Below are 24,712 nucleotides of genomic sequence, written 5' to 3' on the forward strand. Positions count from 1 at the left end.
ATATTACTCTTATTAATTAAAGTTCATGTTATAAAAAATATAACAAAAATTTAGCTTTTTTCGTCAATTTAAACATGATGAAGTGCTATTATTTTCTGTCAGTAACTAAATACGTATTGTTTTGAACTTAGTAATGTTGAGGAAAACGGTTCTGCCTTACACTGATATGACATATGTCAGTTTTAAATTTCTCAAATAATGTTAAATAATTGGTAAATTATTTTACCTCCATACTTTTTATTTTAATTTTACAGATGGTTTAATTTTTTAAATTTGAAGGCGTTTTTCTAAAAGGGTATTAGTAATGGTTTTGCAACTTTAAATTGTGGAAAACAGCCACCATAAATTAACAGACCGACCATAACCCGTATTACGGGTTGCTTTTTGCTAGTATTTATGAAACTCCATGTAGGCTCCAAAGCTTACTCCCTAAAAAAACATTAACGATTTTGAGTCATCAATGAAAGTTAACTGAACATTCTTTTAATTAAAAGGCGTTTAACGAAGATTTAAAGATGCTTCGTAAATTACCACTATCTAATTAAAATCTGAACAAAAAGTAAAAAAATATAAAACGCATTACGAACCATCCTGGGCACATTAGATAAAGTCCAAACCATTGCATTAAATGCTGGAGAATATTACTACCGCGGTATAAAAAAAGGTCTTGAAGATATATTAAAGAATAATATTTATGTTAATAAAGAAATTAAACTTCTGTTTAATGTAGATGGTCTTCCAATTTTCAAGTCATCTGGATACCAGTTATGGATAATAACATCCCAATTTTCTACATTCAATCCATTTACAATTGCATTGTATGGTGGGCATGAAAAGCCAACTGCAATTAATTTTCTGCATGATTTATCAAAAGAACTTCAGGAATTTCATAATAAAACTGTTAGTTTATGTGGAAAGAGTTATAATATTTCAATATTTGCAATTCCATGTGACTCACCCGCTAGAAGTCTTTTAAAGGGAACTGTGCAACATAGTGGTTACAATGCATGTGAGCGTTGTGATGATTATGGCGTCTCAGTTCAAGGTCGGATAGTATATGATACAACCATGGCTATCTAGAAATACAGGCCTTGACAACGCGCCGAAACTTTTTTTGACTGGAGGCCGAGTGAAGCGCTAATAAATAGATGTGGATGTGGACAAGAAAAACAAATTAAGTATATTATTAATTAGATCTAAGAGTCTTATAAGTAAAATAATACAATAAAGTTCTAAGGTTAATAAAATATAATAAAGTTATAACATAACATATTAAAATTTAAATAGACTGAATGTCATGACAGTTTTATAACTTTTTGTCTTGACTCCTTGGAGCATCTTGGAGATTTAATAATTGCTAAATTTTTTAGAAATATGTTTGCTAAAGTGCGGCAGTGTCTTTCATCAATACCAAATTGAAACTTTTCCGATACAGATAAAAATTGTTTCATCAAAAATGGTTGACAAAATTCTTCTGATAACTGCTCAAACAAAATAAAACAAAAAATGCACCACTGAACAATGTTATCAAAGGGAATAACAAGACCACCTCTATTCAGGTCATCAATATAGGCACCACATTTTATATAATAAAATTTTGTATCAGTATAATCATAGCCATTTTTTCTTTGAACGTAACCAGCGATATATACAATTGAAAGCAATGATTCTGCTTGAACTTTATCTTCTAATTCTGGTAAGTTATCAAAAACCTCACATTCCTGCTCATTTAAACGTCGAAAACAATTATTACAGGAATGACCATTAAAACAATCATCAAAACACTGCATTTCTAATTGGAGAGAAAGTTTTGCATGTTGGATTCTAACTTTTTCTATGACAGACTGAGCAGTAATAAAATAGGTTCCTCCAGAACCCTGCCTAAGCTTGCTGAAAGCTTTCTCCAATGGATCGGTTGTGAACCACCCCAGGATAACATAATGGATGGATGATTTTTTAATGCTGCAATTGTTTCATCACAGAAAACTTGCAAACAAGTACTAACCTTCTGCCTCTCAATTGGTTTTGGTGAGATGGAAATATCATTCAATTTGCTAAGCTTTAAAAGATTGCCAGACTCTAACTCATAAAGATTCTTTAAATCAGCCCATTTTGCTATATGTTTATTTCCATCAAACTCAAAAACTAATTCTCCGTTTTCTTCAGTTAACCAATTATTACGAACACACTTCATAACATGAACAAAATCAAATAACAAAAATCTGTGCTCGTCATCTCCGCACCAAGGTTTTCCTTCAATTTTATTCATCATTTTGAAAAATCTTTGATTTACTCTATTTCCATCAGCAATAACCGATAACAATTTTGCATTCGGTTGATTGTTAATCATTCCAATAATTGGTTTGCATTGATTTAAAAGAAAATCAGAATCTAAGCAACTGATTGGAATCATTTTTATAAGAAACTTTGGTCCACCAAATAAACATTTTACCATTATAGCCAACATAGTTTTGGCAAGGACACCGGGTTGATCAGTAGAATACCCAAACAATGTACCTCCATGATAAGTTAATATAGATTTGATATAAACTTCATCAACCAACAATACACATTTACGCTGTGTATCTTCAATACTCATCAAAACATTTTTTAAAAATTCCATACTATCTTGTAATCCAACTTTTGAAGTGATTCTTGTCAAAGTTCTAATACTTGGTAATTTATAGTCATTGGAAATACGACTGTACATGACCTGGATATTGCAAAATATTCAAATGCTCTAGTAATTATATCAGCAGAGTAAGTAAATTCACCAATTTTCTTTTGAGACATACACTCCATATGTTCGAGTAATATTTTTTTTTTATGGCAAATATCTTCGTTTTTTAAGTATCGAATAATCTCATCGAAGACAGACCAATACTTACAATAAGATGATGACTTACTTGATAGAAGAATAGGAATACTGCAAGATGATCCAAGGTGAAATGAAGTCAATGTTAAATCCCTATTAATAATAACCAAAAACTTTGCAATACCACATATAAATTCTTTTGACTGAATGTAAACATCATCATTATTATCATTTATGTTGTATACAATAAGATCATTATTCTGCAAAAGTCTCTCCTTGATGTTATCAAATCGAAAAAGATCATATTCTCTAAAACTATCTAGTTCATCTGATGTTGTATTTCTTATAGTGAATGATGAAAGTTTTGTTGGTCTGGGTCTAGAAGGAGGTAAATTAAGACAGCTAGATGGTGTGTTAGGAAAGATAGCCGGTGGTTCTGTAGGACGCTCTTTTGCACGATATGATGTAAATGATTTGCAATCTACAGGCCAGTGAAAACGACACACAACAGTGTACTTGTTAACAACCAGATTTTTCCTAGGAATAGATTTTATCCATTTGTCTTTTTCGTATTCATCGCTAGGAAATCGATAAGTGGACACCTTTGTAGTTGATGACGCATAACCACTATTACAAAATGGTACACAACATTTTCGAGGCATATTTGATAATTCTTTATTGATAAATATATTGAAATATATTGCACTTCTCATTAACATTTATCTAAAAATGCGAAGTTTTCAATTAAAAAACGTAAGTTAGATTAGAAAACGGTACAAAGTCGCTAAAAATTTGTGTTTACGCCAATCGCTATAGAGTATTACTACCGTAAAACAAAAATAATTAAATATCGTGGAAATCCAGCCATATTCAATCGGCCTCCAGTCAAAAAAAGTTTCGGCGCGTTGTCAAGGCCTGTATTTCTAGATAGCCATGGATACAACAAATCGTAATTTAATTTCATCACGAACTGATAATGGGATACGGACTCACCAATATTCTGAAAGAAATAATGATAACAGTTGTCATCATCACATTGTGACACCATTGTATGAAATACATAGTCTAGATCTTGTTAGACAATTTCCTTTAGATTATATGCATCTGGTTTGTTTAGGTGCAATGCGTCGAATTTTATATTATTTCAAAGGCTCGTATCCACGTATTTATTCAGGAAGATTATTTGCTGCAAACTTAATAAAAATTTCTACTCGTCTAAGTCAAATTAAAGGAAAGTTACCTTCAGAATTTGCAAGACAGCCTCGTGAATTGACTGAGGTTAATCGTTGGAAGGCAACTGAATTTAGGACATTTCTTTTATATACCGGTATAGTTGTTCTTAAGAATGTTTTAGATCCTAAAACATGCAAACATTTCTTAAGTTTAGTGCTTGCCATTCGTATGTTATGCGAAGAAAGTAATAACTTGAGGCAGATTTATTTAAATTCTGCACGTGAGTTAATTAAATATTTTGTAACCAATGCCCACGAAAATTATGGTAATATTTGAATATTTTCAATTTTCAATTGCCTCTTGATGCTTTTTCTTGTTTTCAATTTGAAAATTATTTACAAATTATAAAGCGTCTAGTGCGTGGTAAAAGAAATCCATTAAAAGAAATTATAAAACGACTTGATGAGTTAAAGGGTACATTACAACAAAATCCAACTCATATTACAAAACTTGATTGTGCTCAAAACTCTTGGTTTCTTACGGAAAATTATGTGTGCTTTATAAAAGAAATTTTACCAAACGGTAGACTGGTTTACAATGCCTTTAAAAAGGCTGAGCTAGATAATTTTTTCACAGATTTTATTGATTCTAATAAACTAAACATATTCGTCATAAAAAAAACAACAAATATTCATTGGAGAAAGAAGACAATGTAGACATTGTATTAAGAAAATGTGTTTGTTTGATGCATGAAGATGATCAAGTTGTTATACCTTTATTAAGTTGTGTAAATTTTAAATGACAATAATATTGTTTGTTTGTTTTCATAGCTTGTTTTATATCTCAGTTCCTAGGTTATAATTTTTGGAGCTGTTTGTCCAGCTCTAAAAGTTTGTTAAATCACTAACCCCAAGTAAAAATACATATACTTGGAGTGTGATTCTGCTTTGACATTTCAGTATTGTTCTGAGCTAAATTTTTGTAATAGAATTAATTGTTTAAAAATTTATTATTTTGTTTTAAAATTGATTTTTGAGCGTGGTAGAAAAATAACATACTAGTTCTTTAAAAATTTGAATAAATTTACAATTTTAATAAATATTTTATCTTTAGACTATTCAGTACTATTGTGATAATTGAAAAAACCAACCAACCAAAACAGTAGTTCCAGCTCACTGGGTTGACTCTGGTAGTTCTGTTGTATATTTTCCCCCAAAAGGGTACAAGACAGTTGGTATGTATATTGCAGAATGGGCTGTACCTGAACCAGGATGGCAGGAATTTGAGTTTGTTGAGTACATATTAGATTCTGGAACATTAGAAACATGTAACCAGATGTTACATTTTCAAACAGAAGATGAGGCTGAAAATTTATGTAATTATTTTAACGTTTTTGTTAATGTTTTCCAGAACATATAAATGTAAAATTTAAACATAATATTTTTGTTATTTAGCAATAAAAAAAATTAAAAAAATAAAGCTGTAAGTCCAGTGATAGATTTCACACATATATCATCTTCTCAACGTTTTACACCTGATGATATTTTGGAAACACCTACAAAGTCTTCAAAATTCAATATTGCATCAGCGTTCAAACAAGATCATACTTGTAAAGCCACAAATTTGGTTGAGAAGCCTTTAAAAGTGGGTGATGGCGGTTCCTCATTTAAAGAAATGTCAAATAAACGTGAGTTAAAGGTTACCAGCAAAAAAACTGTTTATTGAGTTGTAATACATTCTTTTTTTTATATGACATATTTATTGCTAGTATTAGTAGTCTGTTCATAGTGACAATAAAAGATTTTTTAAATACTTTAAAATTGTAACTTTAAAAAGATAAAACATTTTTGTAAAGTTGTTTTGTTAGTATAAATCAACCTTTCTAACTGTATACTTGCTATTTTTTGTGTACTTGTTTTATTACATTTAAAATAAAACATGTTTTATTGTCAGTATGAATGAGGTATTGGTCGTTACTTTAATATACATTTTAAAACATATTCCATAAAAAAATGTATTATTTAGTATTTTAAAAAAACTAAAGTTTTCATAAATAAAATGTTACAATAGTTAAATGATTATTAGAATTTCAGTATGCAATATTCAAAGACTGGCTAATGAATTTACGCTGATCAAGGAAAACCAAAAAAAGATTATTGACCGCTTGGATTTACTAGAAAGTAATTTCGTTTGCATAACAGGAATATCAAATGATACAATTGAAGCAGACATAATTATGAAGCCTATTGACTCATTGGAGGAGTTTGATGAAGAGGAAAATAGGTTAAACCTTAGTAAAGTAGCAAGGTTGCAGAAGGTGTTTTTAAGTTTTATTTTAATAGATTCTTAAAATACTGTTTCTTATTTTAAAATAGTTTTTTCTACATTGTGTTTTCTTCTTTAAGCTCTGTAGTTTGTGTCATATTTCTTTAAGCTCTGTAATTTGTGTTATCAATGTAATTTGCGGATAGTTTAATTTTCTGATTGTAATTAGGTGAAGATACCATGTTTATTCAATTTTATTATGGAGGAATAAAAAACATTTAAAATGAAGACATTTTATATAATTAATTACTGTTTATATATTACTTTTTTGTATAGATTCGTCAGATTAGAAGTGTGGGTGGACCAAATCCAAGAAGAATAATCAAGAACGTGTTAGATTGTTTAATAGAGCGTAGAGTGCAAAATTGTTTCAGCAAAGATGGGTTAAAAGGAAAGCGAAAATTTCTAAGTACAGCACTTTACAAATGTTTAAAGAGTAAGTGTTTGTCACATTAATTTCATCCTTAATTTTTAGGCATTTAAAATATTTTACAATTATATATATATATATATATATATATATATATATATATATATATATATATATATATATATATATATATATATATATATATATATATATATATATATATATATATATATATATATATATATATATAAACATACATAATTACAAGTTTGATTTTTTTTTTTTTTTACGTTTTAGCTGCACTTATTTCTGACAAAGGTGGTTTCGAAGGGCGCCATATAGAAAGTCTCGTTGGTGATTTGTTAAAACGCGCCGGTACCGAAGTCACAAAAAGAAGAAAATTGCCAAGATTCTTCATTAACAATTGTAACAGAAGATACTTAGTTTTTTTATTACTTATTGTAAAAGATGCTTTAACAATAAATGGAAGTTATTTTAATTGTATCTTTTTTTGTCTAAAAGTTTCCGTTTCTTTAAACCGCTCCTTATTTAAACCCTAACTACTTATTTTTTGCGAAAATACTTGTATCGCATTGACCATAGTAAGAGCGTAAACGTTTTTTTGGTATAATATGGAACATTCTACGGACGTTTACAAGACGTCCAAGGACGTCTTGTAAACGTCCGTAGACCTAAAATATTCGTCCAACTTCAGTCTGCAACAGACGTCCATTAAGGTCTAAAATGGACGGACGAAACATGTTGCATTTGGACTTAATTTAGACGTCTGAGTACGTCCAAAACAGACGTCCGTTCGTCGGAAATAGACGTCCATTGTACGTCTAGTAAACGTCCAAATGTTTACTGGGTGCAATAATTTTTTGAGGTAATGATATCTAATTTATATCGTTCTACACTCATAAAAACGCAGTTTTTACAGTGACAACAATACGATAGCGATTGTTACGGAATTAATGTTTTTTATTATTTCTAAATTGTGTACTTGAATATATATCTTGTTCAACTCTAAATTTTTTATTTTTTTATTATTATCATTAAAATGCTAATAACTTATCATGTTTTTGGTATAAAATATCAGCTGCGTTTGACGGAGTTGTTCTACTAACAAACCAAACTTTTATTTAACTCAATAAAAAAAAATGTGGGTTACAAACAAAACATTTTCATTACCTAATTATCACAAATCATATAACGTATTTTAAATTTCTTAAAAACAATAAATTTCAATGAATATCTTTAAGTTGATTTATTTGTCATAATTCATATTATGTGTAAAATTAAGATGACGATGTTTTCATTACAATTATGTATTTCTCTCTTTCTCAGCTTTTACAATTTATATAGGTTTTCCAAATTCATTGTGTACAATGAATTATACAATGAATATGACGTACGCCCAACGCTTCTTTTGGCGCGACGCAACGATGCATTTTTTTACGCTAATTACAACATTATGTTCATATATTTTCTCAACATAACAAAAATTTAGGAATGTCTTTATTGGAATGTATTTAGGACTGACACCTCAAAGTAATGGTTTCCCGCTATATACTAGATAAACCGTTATTCTCAAAATTATCTTTAAACTTACTACAGTACAATCTCACTAATTCGAACTTCATGGGGAAAAATAAAAGTTCGAATAATAGAAAGTTGATTTTTTTTTCAAATATTCTGGTCAAACTACAAATAGATCCTTAGGCCTAAATGCAATAGAGATTATGTGTTTTAAACTTTTTTATTTAAAAAAAAAAAACTCAGTAATTGTAGATCGTCTTTTTTGAATATAAGCTCATTTGTTTGAAACATTTAAGTAAGGCTTTGTTGACATGATAATACGTATCAACCTTCACCCGTTTAGCCAAATTTCCTTGACGAAAAGCGTCAAAGATTTTATCTTTATTCTTTTTCCAGGTTAAAAGAATGTTTGGTGGAATATCAAAGATTTTCAAAACCTCTATTTGTTTTTCCTTTCTCCAATTCTAGTAGAACATCGTATTTCCGCTTTAAATTAGTTTCTTCATGCGGTCTCTTTGATGTCATGACGTTTTTTAAACAAAAGATAATAATACACGTTAATCGTTTTTCAATAACTCAAAACATTCGAAATTTGAAAAAAGAACTCAACGGTTAAAAAGAACTCAACGGCTTTTTACACGTCAGAAAATAAAAAAATCGATTTACAAGAGAGATTAGATAAAGGGTCCGAAAAATCCAATCGAGTTAAGGAGGTTTTCGAATTATAGAGATTCGAATTATAGAAAGTTAAACAAAAGAGTTTCTTAAGCGCATGTCACGGTGACTTTACATTTAGTCGAATTACGGAGGTTTTTGAATTAAGGAGATTCGAATTAGAGAGATTGTACTGTATAAGAAATTGTATCTTAAACTATGTCGAACAATAATACGTTTTCTCCAATTGAATATGCTGCTCCAATATCTGATTTAAAGAAAAGATTGGATAAAAGAAAGACTATAGATGAACAAAACCCTGTAAATCATAACGATAGCGAAACAATTTCAAGTTTTTCATCCGGTCAAACAGAAATTGAAGTTGATACTCAGTCTATTGACGAAGCAGCTAAAACTACATACGAATATTACTCAATCGAGGAGGAAACATCAAAATGGATATGCAATCTATGTAATAATAACAGACCTAAAAAGTACTCATGTAAAACATCAAAGAGTATACTAGATTACCATCTTGAACATGATCACGAAATAATAACGCCGAAAAAAAAACGAACTACAAGTGGCTTGTAAAAAGAAATTAGCGATAAGATTGATAGAGCTCTTTTAATTTTCATTATTGCTTGTTGTCTTCCATTTATGTTGGTAGAAAGTAATGCATTTAAAGAATTTGTTTTGTGTTTAAATCCAAAGTATAAAGTGCCTTGCCGAAAAAAGTTAAGATCTCTTTTAACTGATTTATATCGAGAAAAAGTTGAACTTTGAAGTCAAAATTATTATCAATTAAAGTTTTATCTATAACTACTGACGGATAGTTACATATCTGCAACTGCACATTTCATTTCTGACAAAACAAATTTCATTAGTTTTTGTTTGGGCTTTGCATACATTAATGGCCGCCATTATGCAGATAATATAAAAGAGGCTTTGTTAAAAATCGTAGAAAAGTTTATGATAAAAATCTTTGCTAAAAATCGTAGAAAAGTGGATGATAAAATAATGAGTATAGTATCAGACAACGCCAGTAACGTACGCAACTGTCTAATTTCTTTAAAAGTTTGTTTAAACATTCAATCAATAAGATGCATGGGACATGTTTTGCAATTAGTTGTTAAAAATGTCATAGTTTTAGTTGAAGAAGGTGAAAAAGATAATTCGTCTAAATTGCAAGAACATTAACTAAGTGCAGGAAAATTGTTACATCTTTCAATCATTCTTCTCAACTTAATGATTTATTAGAAGAAAGTCAAATGCGACAAGGTGTCGAAAGAAATCACATACTTCATTTGATTCAAGATGTGAAAACTCGTTAGCACTCTACGTTTCTCATGGCAGAGCAAATGCTTTAGCTTCACTCCTACGTAAAAGATATCTTTAATTCGAAACAACAATACAAAGATATGAGAAAATATTTACTCGATGAAGATGAAATAGTAAACTTAAAAGAAACGGTAAATGCTTTATTAAGCTTTCATCAAGTAAGCGTTTTACTATCTGGCGATAGGTATGCTACGTGCTCTTTAATTATTCCAAGTATAAAGTGCCTTGAGAAGCAGCTAATTAAGAATAAAAGTGAAACTCTTCCTCTAATTGTAATATTGAAATCGCATTTGTTAGAATCTTTACAAACTTACAAAAATTCATATGAATTAGAGAATAATTCCTTTTTATTGTGTGCCACTTTTTTGGATCCAAATTATAAAAGTTTTTATTTCTTTGAAAAGTACGAAAAAAAGAAATATTTAAAAAGCGTGAAAGAATTTTTGTCAGATTTTTATCTCGCAAAAAGAGTTGGTAAAATAATTCCAATTAAAAAGGTGACAATGGAATCAAAAAAATTTAAGTTGTCATTTGAGGATGAAGAAGATGATTCCGGAAGTGATAGTGACAAAAATGTAACCTTAGATTTAAAAAAAGAAATCAGTGAATATATAAAATTGTCAGTGAACGAACAAAGTTTTTTAGAGTTTTGGCATCAAAATCAATATGTTTTTCCAATATTGTATTGCATTTCAACGATGATGACACCTGCTACCAGTGCACCAAGTGAGCGCCTTTTTTCTGACGCATTAAACAATTTGAATGCTAAGCGAAACAGGATGACGGCTGAATGTTTTCAAATGTTGATATTTTTGTACGAAAATTTGGAATTTTTAAATTTGGTTTAAAGTCAGTGCAATTTAATCAAAGTAATACAGAAGTGTCTTGTTGTAATAATTATTTTTGAATTTATTTTATTGTTCTTGAATAAAAACTCTTAAATTTAGAACTTGAACTTGTAGTTGCGTCATTGTGTAATTCAGTGTTAGGGTTTTAATTCCGTGCTATATTTAAAGTCCCGGGATTTCGGGATTACATTTGCCTAATCCCGGGATCCCGGGATTAATCCCGGGATTTTGAAATACCTGTTTTTGAAAGATTTTAACATATTATTTTAGAAAGATATTAAGGAAATTAGTAAGACATTTAAAGTATGTTTAGAAAAGACTTTCAAATTAAAAGGAAATTCTTTGGTTTGTTAATATTATACATACCTAATTATTAAAAAATAAAGACTTCCTTGTTTTTGTAGATATAATATACGTATGTAATTATTTTTGATTATACTTAAAATACGTTTTGAGGAAGCAGAGTACATCCAAAGTTTCATCGCCCAGACGACTTCTTATTTTTGTTGCAAAAAGTCCGGCCGCAGAAAAAGCACGTTCTGATTCCACACTGGTAGGCTTAATAGTCATTAAAAAATCATACGCTCTTTGCAAAAAATCACCACGTGTTCCTCCATTTTCAAACAACACCATTTCCTTTTGAATTTTCATCGATAACGTCTCACATCGAGTTGGTATGCTGGGCAAATGTGCTTTTTTTATAGCTTTATTAAGTTCGTCTGTGATTCTTTTGCTGTTTTTAAGAGCAAAAGAAATAGATTCAGATGAAGAGTCAGAAGAATCAGAAACAATTTCGAATAGTGCCTCATTTGAAACAGGAAGTTCAACTTCTGATTCAGACTCATTAGCTGTTAATGATGTAGCTGGATTTGTAGCGTCTAGTCTTTCAACTAACTCAACTATTAATTTGCGACATTTTTGTGAAGTCGGAACTGTTACTAGCTCTATTTCAGATTCGCACTGAATGTTGGTTCTACCATTGTGCAGATACTGAAGGATCCCACTTGCATCAGTACGCCTTTGTTGCATTCGAAGAACGAGAGATGAATGCAACTTTTGACTTATAACGTTGTTAGCATCTTTAAGTTTTTTTAACATGAAAGTTATGGCAACATCTGCAGTAAACAAATTAGCATCCCGACGGCAAAGGGCCTCAACTGTTGCTTTTACTGGAAGTAGCGCATTAATGATAGCAGATACAGTTTTAATCTCAATATTAGATAAAGCCAAAGATTCACCTTCCGGTAGACTTATGTCTATTAATGCCTTTTGTATACAATTTTTTAATAAATAGACGCGTTGAAGCATTGACAAAAGACTGTTCCATCTTGTCTTGCAGTCTTTAACTAGAGCTATTTGTTTCCCAAATTCAGCCGCAACATACTTCTGCAAAATATCGTTTTTTTTTTGGTGATCGTCTGAACATTACTATTACTTTTCGTACCTTTTTGATCACTGGACCACAATTTACCTCAGTAACATCACATTGGTTTCCTCTATGCCAATTATGACTAGCATCGAGATCAACCAATTTATCGTTGTCAGAAAAATCATCATCCTCGCAAGAGTTACTCTCTGAAAAATCGTCTTCTATATCTGATTGTTCGTCTTCGTCTTGCTGATCTATTTCTCTTTCTATCCTGCTTTTGATATAGTACTTCAATAACGGCCAGTTGCACACCATGGGCAAAACATAACTGTTGATTTACAGGTAATATTCTCCCAACTTTTTTCATCACACTTGCTCCGTCAGTCATAATACCAACAATATCTTTTCTCAAATCAAGTCCATGTTGTGCAAGCTTTTGTTCTAATAGCTTAATACACTTATCTGCAGACATTGATCCCGTTATACGAATTAACCCTAAGCTCCAGAACTGACAATTTCGTGCATGTAAATTAATATTCATATAGCAACGGTTACGCAATGATGTCCATTCATCAAAAGATAAAGAAAATCTTTCTCCTACACCGAATTCAGGTTTTTTTTTGCTAGCAATTTCAGTAATAAAAAAACTCCTTATTTTTTTGCTGTAATCTACAACCATTTTACGCACAGTGTTGACTGTTGTGGGTAAACTTTTGAATCCTGTAGCTATAAGACCTGCACGTATATCACTAGAACGGCATATCACGTTGAACGAAATCCCATCAAGGGCTGTTAATCGTGCAAGTGTAGCAGGAAAAGATTTTTCTTCTTGCTCCAATATCGGAAAATAATTGGTTAACGTTTTTTTTTTTTTTTATTGGTGGTTCATCTCGTGTGTTTATTGAAATAGTAGTTGGTGTGAGGTTAATTTTATGGACGGAAAGTACGTGCGTATGGAGACCTTTCGTTGAACCACCTCCAATTTTTAAAATTTTTTTGCAGTCAGTAGACTTACACATTGCTGTTTGCCCTTTTTCTTCTCTTAAAAAATGTTTCCAAACAGCAGAATTACTTTTTTTGTCATATTCCATGTACGAAGCCATTATAATTTTAGAAACTTTACTGTTCAAATAACCAGCAATTTTTATTTTTTTATTAAAACTTGTACTTTAAAATAGTCACAAACAGATAAAGTCTATTCGAGATAAAAAGTGTCAGAAACTTGAATAAATGCGACTTAGCACCAAAAACTTTTAAGAATGTAATTGCAATCCAATTTCAATTGTTATAACAACTTTAATCCAATTATTCAAAAACTTAACTGCAAGAATTTCGAAATTGTAAAGTTCGAATTTGATTGCAATCGAACGAAAAAAATAATTTAATTTAAAAATGTTCAACTGAAAACGATTTCAAAAAAAATCCCGGGATTAAATGCTTAATCCCGGGATTTCGGGATTGTTAAAAACCGCGGAATCCCGGGATTTCGGGATCCCGGGATTCCCAACCCTATTCAGTGTGCACAATGAATATGTAGTTCGATGACATGTTCAGTGGGTACATATCCTGGAGTAATAGCAGAAAAGCATTGTTTCCATAAATGTGCTTGCATTGCTGCTCTCTTTGTGTGCTGCAGAAGAGCATCTGCAGTCGGCGGAATGTTTTCAATTGTTCTATTCTTTATGGTGTAGAGGATACGGCGGCATTCGTTAACGCCAGCAGCGCGCTGTCCAATCGATCATCAACCGCAGCAGCGGTTGATGATCGATTGGACACCAATACTACAAATCGTTCAATGGCCTTCATTGCCGTATCAGTTAACAAACCATTTTTTAAGTCTAACGTTGAAAGATTGTGAAATGCAGCATCAACTACTCGGTAGTTCATCCACGCTTTCCATGCCGTTCGTTCTCCAATCCCACAGAATGTTGATACTGTGTCACATCCAGTGAAGGCATGGAAGAGTGATAAATTTGATGATACACCATCTGGAATGTGTTGATGTAGATGGTGAACTCCTATCATTCGTCTTCCTTTTCCAACTCCAAAATCAATCCACAACTCTTTCACTTCAATCATCTGGCTAAACACAGAGAGAGCTATAACGACCACATTGGAGTCCATAGTGCGTATATTTAAGTTGCTATTTTTCAGTGCATGATTAGCATGGAGCAAAAGACGACCATCTGCCTCTTCAGCACTACATGGAGATATGGACGATACATCTAAATCTTGTTGACTGGTACATGCAGTTTCTTCAATGGTACAAACAATAACTTTTCCAACTACGGATTGCGTTAAAACGAATCTGGAAATAAGACCGAACAGTTGCTTTTTATTGAAGTCCACAGATAGGAATTTGTCAAACTTTTTTGGAATAAGTATTCCCATTGTGACGTTTATGCATTGTCCTGATCCACGATCTTCCCGTGTTTTGGACTTCAAGCTTTTTGGGACATACCGATCAAAAAATGCCAAGGCGCTTCACGGATCTCAGAAGTCTGTCCACGAACAGTCCAATCACATTTTCGCAGTATGCAATCAATCAATCAATATATTTCGTGTTAAGGATGTTACAAAAAACACAGGTCATTGCAAATAGTAATTCACTAATAAAACGCAATGACCTAAATAATAAAAAGAAAAGACAAGAGAAAAACTTAAGAAATAAACTAGTCACATAGTAAAAGTAGGACTATACAAAAATTTATAAATAACACTTATAAAACAGACTTTTAAAAGAGTTAAAATATAGGTCAAATAGTTATTATAATGTATTCACATATACATACATACAGTATTGGACAAAACATTTGCAACCAAATAATGCTAATTTAGTTTCTTTATATAAAAGTGCTGCATTTTTTCAATTTAGAGAAATAGCTATTTAACTGTTTAGAGACAAAGTTCTTCAAGTTTTATTCATCACAAAGTTCATTATTTGTACACGAAAATTAATAAAGTAATCAAAAGTATTAAAAAAAGTTGATTTCCTTCTGGACAAAACAAGTGCAACTCGACAAAATGTTGACCAAGCTGTATTTCGCTACCAATGTTTCGTGGCGAATCCTTTGTTGTCGATCACAGCCTTGCATCTTCGAGGCATAGATTCAATCAGGTGATCAATTAAACTTTGTGGAATTGCTGCCCAGGCCTTTTGGATTTGTTCAAACAGTTGATCTTTATTACGAAGACCTTCACGATTAATTCTGCGGTTGACAATCTCCCACAGGTTCTCGATAGGGTTGAGATCCGGAGATTGAGGCGGCCAATCCATCACCGATAGGTGGTTGTCTTGAAACCACTGCTTGACTACTTTTGCAGTGTGTTTCGGATCGTTGTCTTGCTGAAAAACCCATTTTATTGGCATATTCCATTTAGCATGAGGTAACATAACATCTTTCAGGATATTCTTATACATGAAACGGTCCATTATTCCATCGTTTCGATGTATTGGACCTAGACCGTTAGCAGAAAAACACCCCCAGACCATTACATTGCCTCCAGCATGCTTCACGGTCTTATGGCAGTAACGTAAATCGAGGCGTTTTCTGGCCGGTCGACGTACACGGCAAATGCCATCGCTCCCAATGATGTTGAACTTCGATTCATCACTGAACAGGACAGTTCGCCATTTCTGCACATTCCAGTCAATATGAGATGTAGCAAACAGGAGTCTTTTCTTCTGGTTTTTTTGTGAAATCAGCGGTTTCTTTGCAGGGCGTCGAGAAAACAATCCGGCTTCAACAGCACGTCGTCTGATTGTTCGGTCCGATACAGGCAGCTCTAATTGCTTTTGTATCTCAACTAATGATATCCAGGGATCCTTCTTGAAGGATCTGACGATCGTAGAATCCTCTCTAGAAGTGGTGGAACGCGATTTGGAACATAGTCTTGATACGGTCTGCTGCCACTTTCCCTTAGAACGATATTTGGAACATAATCTTGATACGGTCCATTTTTTCACGCGATATTTATCACAAATACTTTTTTGTGACGTTCCACTTAAGTAATCGCCAACAATTTTCTTTCTTAGTTCCAATCCAAGACTGTCGGGAGCCATTTTTGCACTTGAAGTCATAAAAATAATAAAAATAATCACGCTTCTCAAGGCTTACCGTGTTACATTTACCTTGTGATGATACAATAATACTCTGTGGAACACAACGGCTTGGTTGGATGTGGACTGTATTGATGTAATGAAACACTTGTTGTATTTCACTTCTTGTATTGATGTTCTTCGATAAAACACTTTGATAAAACTCACTTCGATAAACTGTCTTGATAATACTGACTGATTGACTTCCATATACTGACTGAATTACATGTCGATTTACATATCTCTTATATAGTAAAATGAACCTGTGTGAAACTGTTCTGGAAGATTCTAGATGCTTCTTTTCGATGCTTCTGGAAGCTTATGGATGCATCTGGATGCTTCTGAATGTTTCTGGATATTTCTGAATGCTTCTAGATGCTTCTTCTGGAAACTTCTGGAAGCTTCTGCATGCTTCTGGAAACTTCTGGAAACTTCTGGATACTTCCTTTAATTATTAAAAAACTTCCGTGACTTTGACACGGACCAGACTTAAGAAAATGAAACAAACCAAAAAAGTTGCACTTGTTTTGTCCGCTGCAAAATGGCACTTGTCAACGAAATTCTGCCTGTGTGCTGTCACCTGTCAGCTGATTGCTCATGTCATGGCATGCTATGACTCCAGACTCCTGAACTGTTTGCTGTGGTAGTATAGTTCGTTTCGTTTTTAAGACATGTAAAATTAGGAACACTTTTTAGCATTGTTCGATGTTGGTTGCAAATGTTTTGTCCAATACTGTATATACACATATACACAAATAAGAAATTATAAACTGTACATAAACAAAAAGAAAAATGTTATAGTGGTAAAGATTAAAGTTAAGCGTAACTTTTTAGGTAAAAGTGATGGAGTGACTTTAAGAACAGATTCTTGGATCTAAGGATAAAATCTGTTTTTAGGGTGTACGAAAGGGTGATCCAAGAAAGGATACACTGATATGTATTGGAATTTATTCCATGTTTAGTTGTTTGTTTTTGTGGGATGGTTAAGTTGCTAAAAGTGATCTTAGGTTATGCCCACACGTTTTCCTACTACTAAGGTAAATACGAAATATGGAAGGAAGTAGACCGTGTTGTTGATCCCAGATAAATGAACAATTTAGAAACTGGATTAAATCATAGAAAAGAAGAACTTTGGATGTAAGATACAGGATGTCAGTAGGGAAGTCTCTTGGACAGAAATAAATTATTCGTATTGCTCTATTTTGAAGCGAAACAATTTTAGAAAAACAGACGGTTTTAGATTTTCCCCAAACTTGGCATGCATATTGTAAATGTGAACCAAAAATTGCGTGATATATAGATAGTAATGTTTCAAAATTAACTTAGCCTCGAATTTTTGCTAACATGCCGTTGGAACGGTTTAATTTGAGAGTATGGTTATTTATGTGTTTTAAATGAAAGTTTCTCATCTGTCACAACACCAAGATAAGTTATGTTACTAGACAAAGGCAGCTTTTGGCCACTTATTCTAAAGTTCAAGTATTTTGGAAGATTCTTGTTAGTTTTTTTAGAAAAGTTAGTATACTGCGTCTTAAATATTACTATTTCTGTTTTTTTAGTATTCAATTAGATTTTATTTGCTCGGAGCCATTGAACAAGACTGGCCATATCCTCATTAATATATTTATTTAGTTTTTTGAGGGAGTTTGTCGTTAATTGAAGATTTGTATCATCAGCAAAATGATACGTATTTGAATGTTTGATTGAAAGATTAAGATCATTGATTTAAACTAGCAAAAAGCAACCCGTAAAACGGGTTATGGTCGGTCTGTTACTTAATTTATAGTGGCTGATTTCCACAATTTAAAGTTGCGAAACCTTAACTATACCCTTTTAGAAAAAATCCTTCAAATTGATAAAATTAAACCATCTGTAAAAATATACATGAGTTATTAATTTTTTGGTATCCGCTTGATACATGTTTCTTTAAAAAAGGAAATTGTCTTTATAACGTTAAATGCACACAACTAAATAAATTTATTAAAAGTAGCTGACCACTCGACCATTACTATATATGGCACTAATATAAACAGTTTTAAATAATGGCCGCTTTGTTGCAATAGTTTTAAGTAAACGGTAATTTGCTACCATTTACTAAAAATTCCTTTTGTTACTCGAAATTTTTTTGTTACTCGAAAATTCTCCTAAATATTTTGACACAAATAAAGGACCTCCCTTCCCCGATTTTGCCTTAATGGTGGTCAGGAGAATAGAGTTATTTTTATTAAGAGTAATCAAGTTTTTGATGAAGACCTTTTACCAGAATAATAAGATGTAAAACAATGATTTAAATGTATAAGAATTTTTTTCTTTTTAACATATATGAGAATTTAACATATATAAGAATTTTTTCTTCCCTCAAAAGTGTTACAAATGCAAACTAAGCTAATTAATTAGTTAAACACCTTATAAAATATAAGTAACTTGATATTTGACAAATGTGCAAGACTACAATATTCACCCACCATTTAAAAAGATCCCCTAAGTTACGTAAAACAAATTATTAGGCATAAAATAGAGAAAATTAAAAAAAAAATTGAACTAATTGCATATATTTATGTCATTTTAACTGACAAATATTTACAATAAAAGATAATCAGGTTTTTTTTTATAAATCATATCAATGCGTCAATTGTAAATCTTTAAGAAAAAAAAAAAAGAATTATGATACCATAATTACAACAACAACAACAACAACAACAACAACAACAACAAAACACCACATAAAAACTGAAAATCAAATTAAGATATAAATTGCATTTTTAGCATAATGTTGTCTTGGCTTTTAGTAAATAAATAAAAGCAGTAAGTTACACCCTTGATCCTAAAATCCAGCGAAAATAACAAACCAAATTAAATTATAAAAGGCAAAATTAGAAAACCAATTTAAAGTTAACTATATTTATCTTTTTACTAAACATATAACTACATAAAAGTATATTTGTTTTTATATTCAATATTAGTTATTCAATTACTTCAAATTTAGGACATTAAAACAGTTTAGAATTAAAGATCATTACGCTAAACATTAACAGACATTGTTTTTCCAGAATAATTAAAAAAGGCTAGACAACACAACCTAGCACTAAATGCTGCCAAGTCACACATCTGCTATAAATACACCGCTTGGCTGGCAAGGTTATCAATCTTGCTCAACATAATGCCACTTTGTCACACCACTTTGAAAACATGAAAACAAGATAAATTAGAATCTGAAGGAGCCAACTGAATTTGAGGAACAAAAACCCACTTACCACCAGAGACACCTGTAAAAACCTCGGCATAAATATAATTATTTTGAGGAGCACAAACTTTCATTCAAGTACCATTGCATAACCCAACTTTGAGATCTAAATTTCTAAGTAGCATAATTACACAACCAATTTTCAATTTTAAACAATGAGGTGGCATACCTGAAGGAGTTAAGCTGTTCAAAAACTCAATAGGAAAGTTATTTCTTTCATTAAGGTCATCAGTTTCAATTTGGTCAGCACTTAAATAAGCTTTGACATTACCCGGCAGACGTTCAAGCACTCTTCATTGATTGATAATGAATCAACATTAGTTGGTGTTAAAATTACGTGATTAGAATAATCATTTTGATCAGCATCTCCAAAAATCTTTTTAACAATCTATTCATTTTCTCTAATAATGCACTGGTTTGGTATTTCAATCCATCCTTTAAATGGATCCTCCTCTTTGACATGTATTGTTCAATTTCCAAGTTTTAGTAGCCATTGGGAAAATTCACCTTCCCCATCTTGTACTCTCATATTTTCAGTTAATACAAACTTCTGCACCCATTGCCAATGCAAAGAACATTTTATACACGATTCTACTATTTCAGCTGGTTGTCCTCTTTTCACAACAGGAAGAACTTGCTTAAAGTCACCACCAAAAAGAATGATTTTTCCTCCGAACGGAAAGTTGTTGTTGCAAATATCTTTTAACAACCTATCAATTGCATTTAAGGCATGTTTAGGTATCATGGATGTTTCATCAAGCAAAAACAAACTAACTTGTCTTAAAAAATGCCTGTGTTTAGAGTTAGGAGTTAAATTACATATACTATTATCCAATATTGGAACAGGAAGTTTGAAGAACCCATGCAATGTAGATCCATTTGTAAGGAGAGTTGCTGTTATGCCACTCCATGCAGCTGTAGCAGATTTAAAGCCCCTACTTATGGTTTCAGCAATCAAATAATTATAAGTAAAGGTTTTTCCACTACCAGCTGGTCCATCCATGAAAAACAATCAAGAATGTTGGTTTTCTACACTTGGTTGCTCATTCAGTGCAGCAAGGATAGCATTACATACATTTAATTGATTGACATTAAGCGACAGTCTCATTCGATTGGCTTTGTCAATAGATTGTTGAACATTTTCATCAAAATTTTCTAGATTTAAGCCAATAAACTCATCAATAACAGGCAGATTGTAATCAGCCAGCATTTTACCACTTTGATTAATAATCTTTTTAACTTGATGAAGAGTAGCTTGTTCAGCTTTTAGAAGTGGGACTGAGCAGTGAATGAAATCTTCCATCAAAAAAGCTTTGTTTGTATTCCAGAGATGTAAAGGATTGTCAGGTTCACAAAAGGTCAAAATAATTGAAAACAACTGTCTAATTTGCTTTGGCATACGTGTAAAAACTGCCTCAGAAAGATTATTCTGCCATTCAGTGTCATCTTGCAACAAACCTTTCAAAACACATGCTTTACAAAACGTTTCAAGGACAATACCATTAACAGTACGCACATCCTCCCAAGATGTTGCTCCTTTTGCTTGCAAAATTAACAGTCTTAGAAAAAACAATTCTCCAGTTGGATTAACTTTATACATTCTTACTATCACCTTACCACCACCCCTTTGTCTAAACTTCCATTTACAATGTTTATCATCAAATATAAAGTGATAAGGAATGTCTACATACGAATAGCAATCTGCTCTTTCATTTTCAGTATTCAACTTAAACCATGCTGTTAAGTGCATATCACAATGAGCTGCATGATCTAAAGCCATTTGTTCTGCTCCTTCTCTAAAATACAATAATTGATTTTCAGGTAATGTTTACCAAGTCACTGCACTTTGAAAACACAGAAACAACATAATATAAACATATGTACCAACTATAAACAAAATAAATGTGTTTAAATATGTATATAAGGTTGATTATTTACCTTATATACATATTTAAACACATTTTTAAAACAATTATATAACACATATTAACACATACACAAACAATAAAAACACTATCAATTATTGTACTACTTTACATTATTGTAAAAACACATTGATAAAACAACTATTTTGCACTTATTACCACATACACATACATATCAAAAAAGCATATATGCAAACAATAAACGTGTGCAAACAAAAGTTTTAAAAATGACACGAGAAAACTTAAAAAGATTCAAAATATATATTTACAAACAATACTCTTTACCTTCTTTTTTTTTTTTTCATAAGTGTTGTTCTACGCATTTAAGAGCCATTTTATTTCGTTTCTAATATCTTCATTACTTGTCAACAACCTCGACCACTTTACAAAAAAAATTGTTCGCTACATATAGCATTTAAACATACAACTTGTGACTCTTGTCAACAAATAATAATCGTTATAAAAACCGTTATAATAATAAAATTATGCAGCGTGTGAATCTTGTCAATAATTAGCTTTGCTAATTATTGGCACATTATTGACGCATATTAAAATCACAACATCTCTCCCAGCTCACCAAGAGCTCATACATAATCTTGATACTTTCGATTAGGAAACACTCTTCTCCCATATCGAGTAAACCGAACAGGGTGTGTCTCTATCTCACACTTTGTTGGATAGTTTTGACCAGCGTGGTCCGCACTATTGTCAGCTTCACCATCGTCCAGGGGATTTGTTTGAGAACTTGAATCTTCGATTACAACGCTTTCTAAGTTAGTTTCGGGAGGTTTAACCGGCGTCAGATCGTAATCGTCATCAGTTGTTATGTCTCCTTTCTTGTCCCCACAACGATGCTGCAGATGAGAAAAGTGTCGTGGCAACGTTTGCCCATTATTTTCAACTTCAGCTGTCAAACCATCACGCAGTGCCACTATACTTCCTCTTAACCATCGCCGTGTACACGGCGTCATATGCTTGAGCTTCACCCACACTTTATCGCCAACTTTCCATCCTTGAAACTTAGTTAGGGGTTTTTGTGTGAAGACCCCATTTCTTCAAATGTGCCACCAGCATTCTTCCGTTTCCATTGGTTGCCAAGGTGTCATCAATGTATCCTCTTGTTGATTTTGCGAGTGCTGAATTTTGTTGGAGCACATATCGTAATATTGAGCTCATCATCACAGGTGCTAGGTTCAGACCGAAGCCCAAACGTGTAAGCGCATACCGTTGATCTTTGTAAATGACAGTTTGGTAAGGCCAATGTCGTGTATGCACATGAATTTGTAAGTATGCTCTTTTTAGATCCACCACAGAATCGTTGCTAATTGTACTCATGAGTCTCCAATCTCTCATTGCATCGTTGATAACATCCGCATCCCTTGTAGAGGCTTTTACATAGGCGTTGAGTTCGCGATTAACAAGCACCGGCCTTATCTTCGAGAACAATAAGAACTGTAATCCTCATAACAAAATTTAACCTTTACATACAATAACATGTGACATGCCATGTCAGTGTTGGCACAAAATTTTAATTTATTTTTCTAAATTTTCTAAAAAAGAACAAAAATAGTTAATAGCTTCACAGAAATTTCAAAGTAGTAATAACCATTTTATGGAAGTAGCATTAGTGTAACTTTAAATAACATCCATACCCCTATTTTCTTTTAAAAATTAAAATAACAAAAATAAAAATGCTAAAAGAAAAGCTAAAACAAACAAAATATAAACGATTTAAGAAATTAAAACCCTTTCCACTTTAAATCCTTTCTACTTTTTCTAATAAAAATGTATAACTATTTTATTTACTTACTTCAATTGTTATATGATCTTAACGATGATTATTTATCTTAATATGATTCTTTATGTAATATATCTAAACTAATAATCAAATTCTAAAAGGAAAAAAGTTTTAACTCGCTCAAAAGATCTTTCTCCAATGGCCGCGTGCATTTAGAGAACGCGCTTTTTCAAAGCCAAGTTACTAATGACGAAACGACGTTAAACGTTAAACGTTTCTGTACTATTTATATTATGATGATACAGGATAGATTTTAGCTTTTTATATAAAAACTTTTGGCCTGCAGTGTATAAATATATATATATATATATATATATATATATATATATATATATATATATATATATATATATATATATATATATTTAAATGACGACATCTTGTATGAGAGTTGAATAAATTTAATATATGAACTTCAATAAATACGAATTCTCTCAATACTAATTTTTTATTTTATCTAAGAAATTTTCGCTAGATTATTGATACTAGCATCTTCAGCTTTAATTACAAATATTATTAAATTAAATTACAAACAAACATTAACGGTAATGTCACTTTTTAATGGCTTCTTTAAACTTCGCTTTAGTTGGGCTTCTTTAATATTTCGTAGGTATAAAAAGTATGGCGTCCAGAATTGCGTTTTTACATATTGACCGTCATCTAAATTCATACCTCCATTTTTAGGTCCGCATTTGTTGAACTGAATTTCGATTGCCTCTCGAACTTTTCTTTCAAATTTTTTGGGTTCTACTTTTAGCGTCTTTACTTGATCCCATTTTATATTACCTGAACATTTAATTTTATGATGGCCAATTGCATATTGTTCTAATTTTTCTTCAAAAACATTATTTTGGTGTTGTTTTGTTCTTGTTGCTATTTTCATTTTTGTTTCACCGATGTATTTTTGTTTACACTCACAAGGTTTCCTGCAATTTTTTGAAAATAAAGCAATCAATATTGCGCTTCATTCTAATCCACCGTTAGAAATAAAATCGTTTTTCAGGTACGTAGATGATAGCCACGCAAGATTTACAAATAAAGATAATGCCATCCGTTTTCAACAAATATTAAACAGTCAACATCATGCCATCAAATACACAATTGAATTAGAAGATGAAAATAAAAGATTAAATTTTTTAGACATCCAAATAACGAATAATCAAAAAGGTAAATATGATTTTAACATACATCGAAAAAAAGCAATAACAAATA

General features: G+C 31.6%; 1 protein-coding gene and 2 pseudogenes across 2 annotated transcripts; 2 read left to right on the forward strand and 1 right to left on the reverse strand.

Moving 5' to 3' along the window:
- The first annotated feature begins 588 nt into the window (after positions 1 to 588).
- LOC149885040 (uncharacterized) lies at positions 589 to 4,833 on the forward strand (annotated as a pseudogene).
- Positions 4,834 to 5,134: 301 nt separating this feature from the next.
- LOC149885041 (uncharacterized) lies at positions 5,135 to 7,127 on the forward strand (annotated as a pseudogene). Its single transcript, XR_016455037.1, has 5 exons — positions 5,135 to 5,363; positions 5,443 to 5,675; positions 6,074 to 6,305; positions 6,590 to 6,749; positions 6,981 to 7,127. The product of XR_016455037.1 is annotated as an uncharacterized LOC149885041 (transcript).
- Positions 7,128 to 19,069: 11,942 nt separating this feature from the next.
- LOC145197056 (uncharacterized) lies at positions 19,070 to 23,248 on the reverse strand. The gene is made up of 2 exons (XM_090096722.1): positions 21,988 to 23,248; positions 19,070 to 21,573 (listed from the first exon to the last, which is right to left on the reverse strand). Exons 1-2 carry the CDS (start codon positions 22,023 to 22,025, stop codon positions 20,790 to 20,792), a joined length of 822 nt encoding a protein of 273 aa, XP_089952848.1. The 5' UTR covers positions 22,026 to 23,248; the 3' UTR covers positions 19,070 to 20,789.
- Between the last annotated feature and the right edge of the window lie 1,464 nt (positions 23,249 to 24,712).

This window comes from Hydra viridissima, unplaced genomic scaffold (assembly GCF_058129835.1).
Source record: "Hydra viridissima isolate aposymbiotic clone 2 unplaced genomic scaffold, HvirCarnegie_v1 scaffold_8, whole genome shotgun sequence".
Taxonomy (NCBI): domain Eukaryota; kingdom Metazoa; phylum Cnidaria; class Hydrozoa; order Anthoathecata; family Hydridae; genus Hydra; species Hydra viridissima.

Bases quoted from the DNA above. Each gene is read 5' to 3' on its own strand.
- LOC145197056 (XM_090096722.1), bottom strand. From the start codon at position 22,025: ATGCGTAGAACAACACTTATGAAAAAAAAAAAAAGAAG. The intron at 21,574-21,987 runs GTAAAGAGTATT...ATTGTATTTTAG, and splicing joins ATGAAAAAAAAAAAAAGAAG to AGAAGGAGCAGAACAAATGG.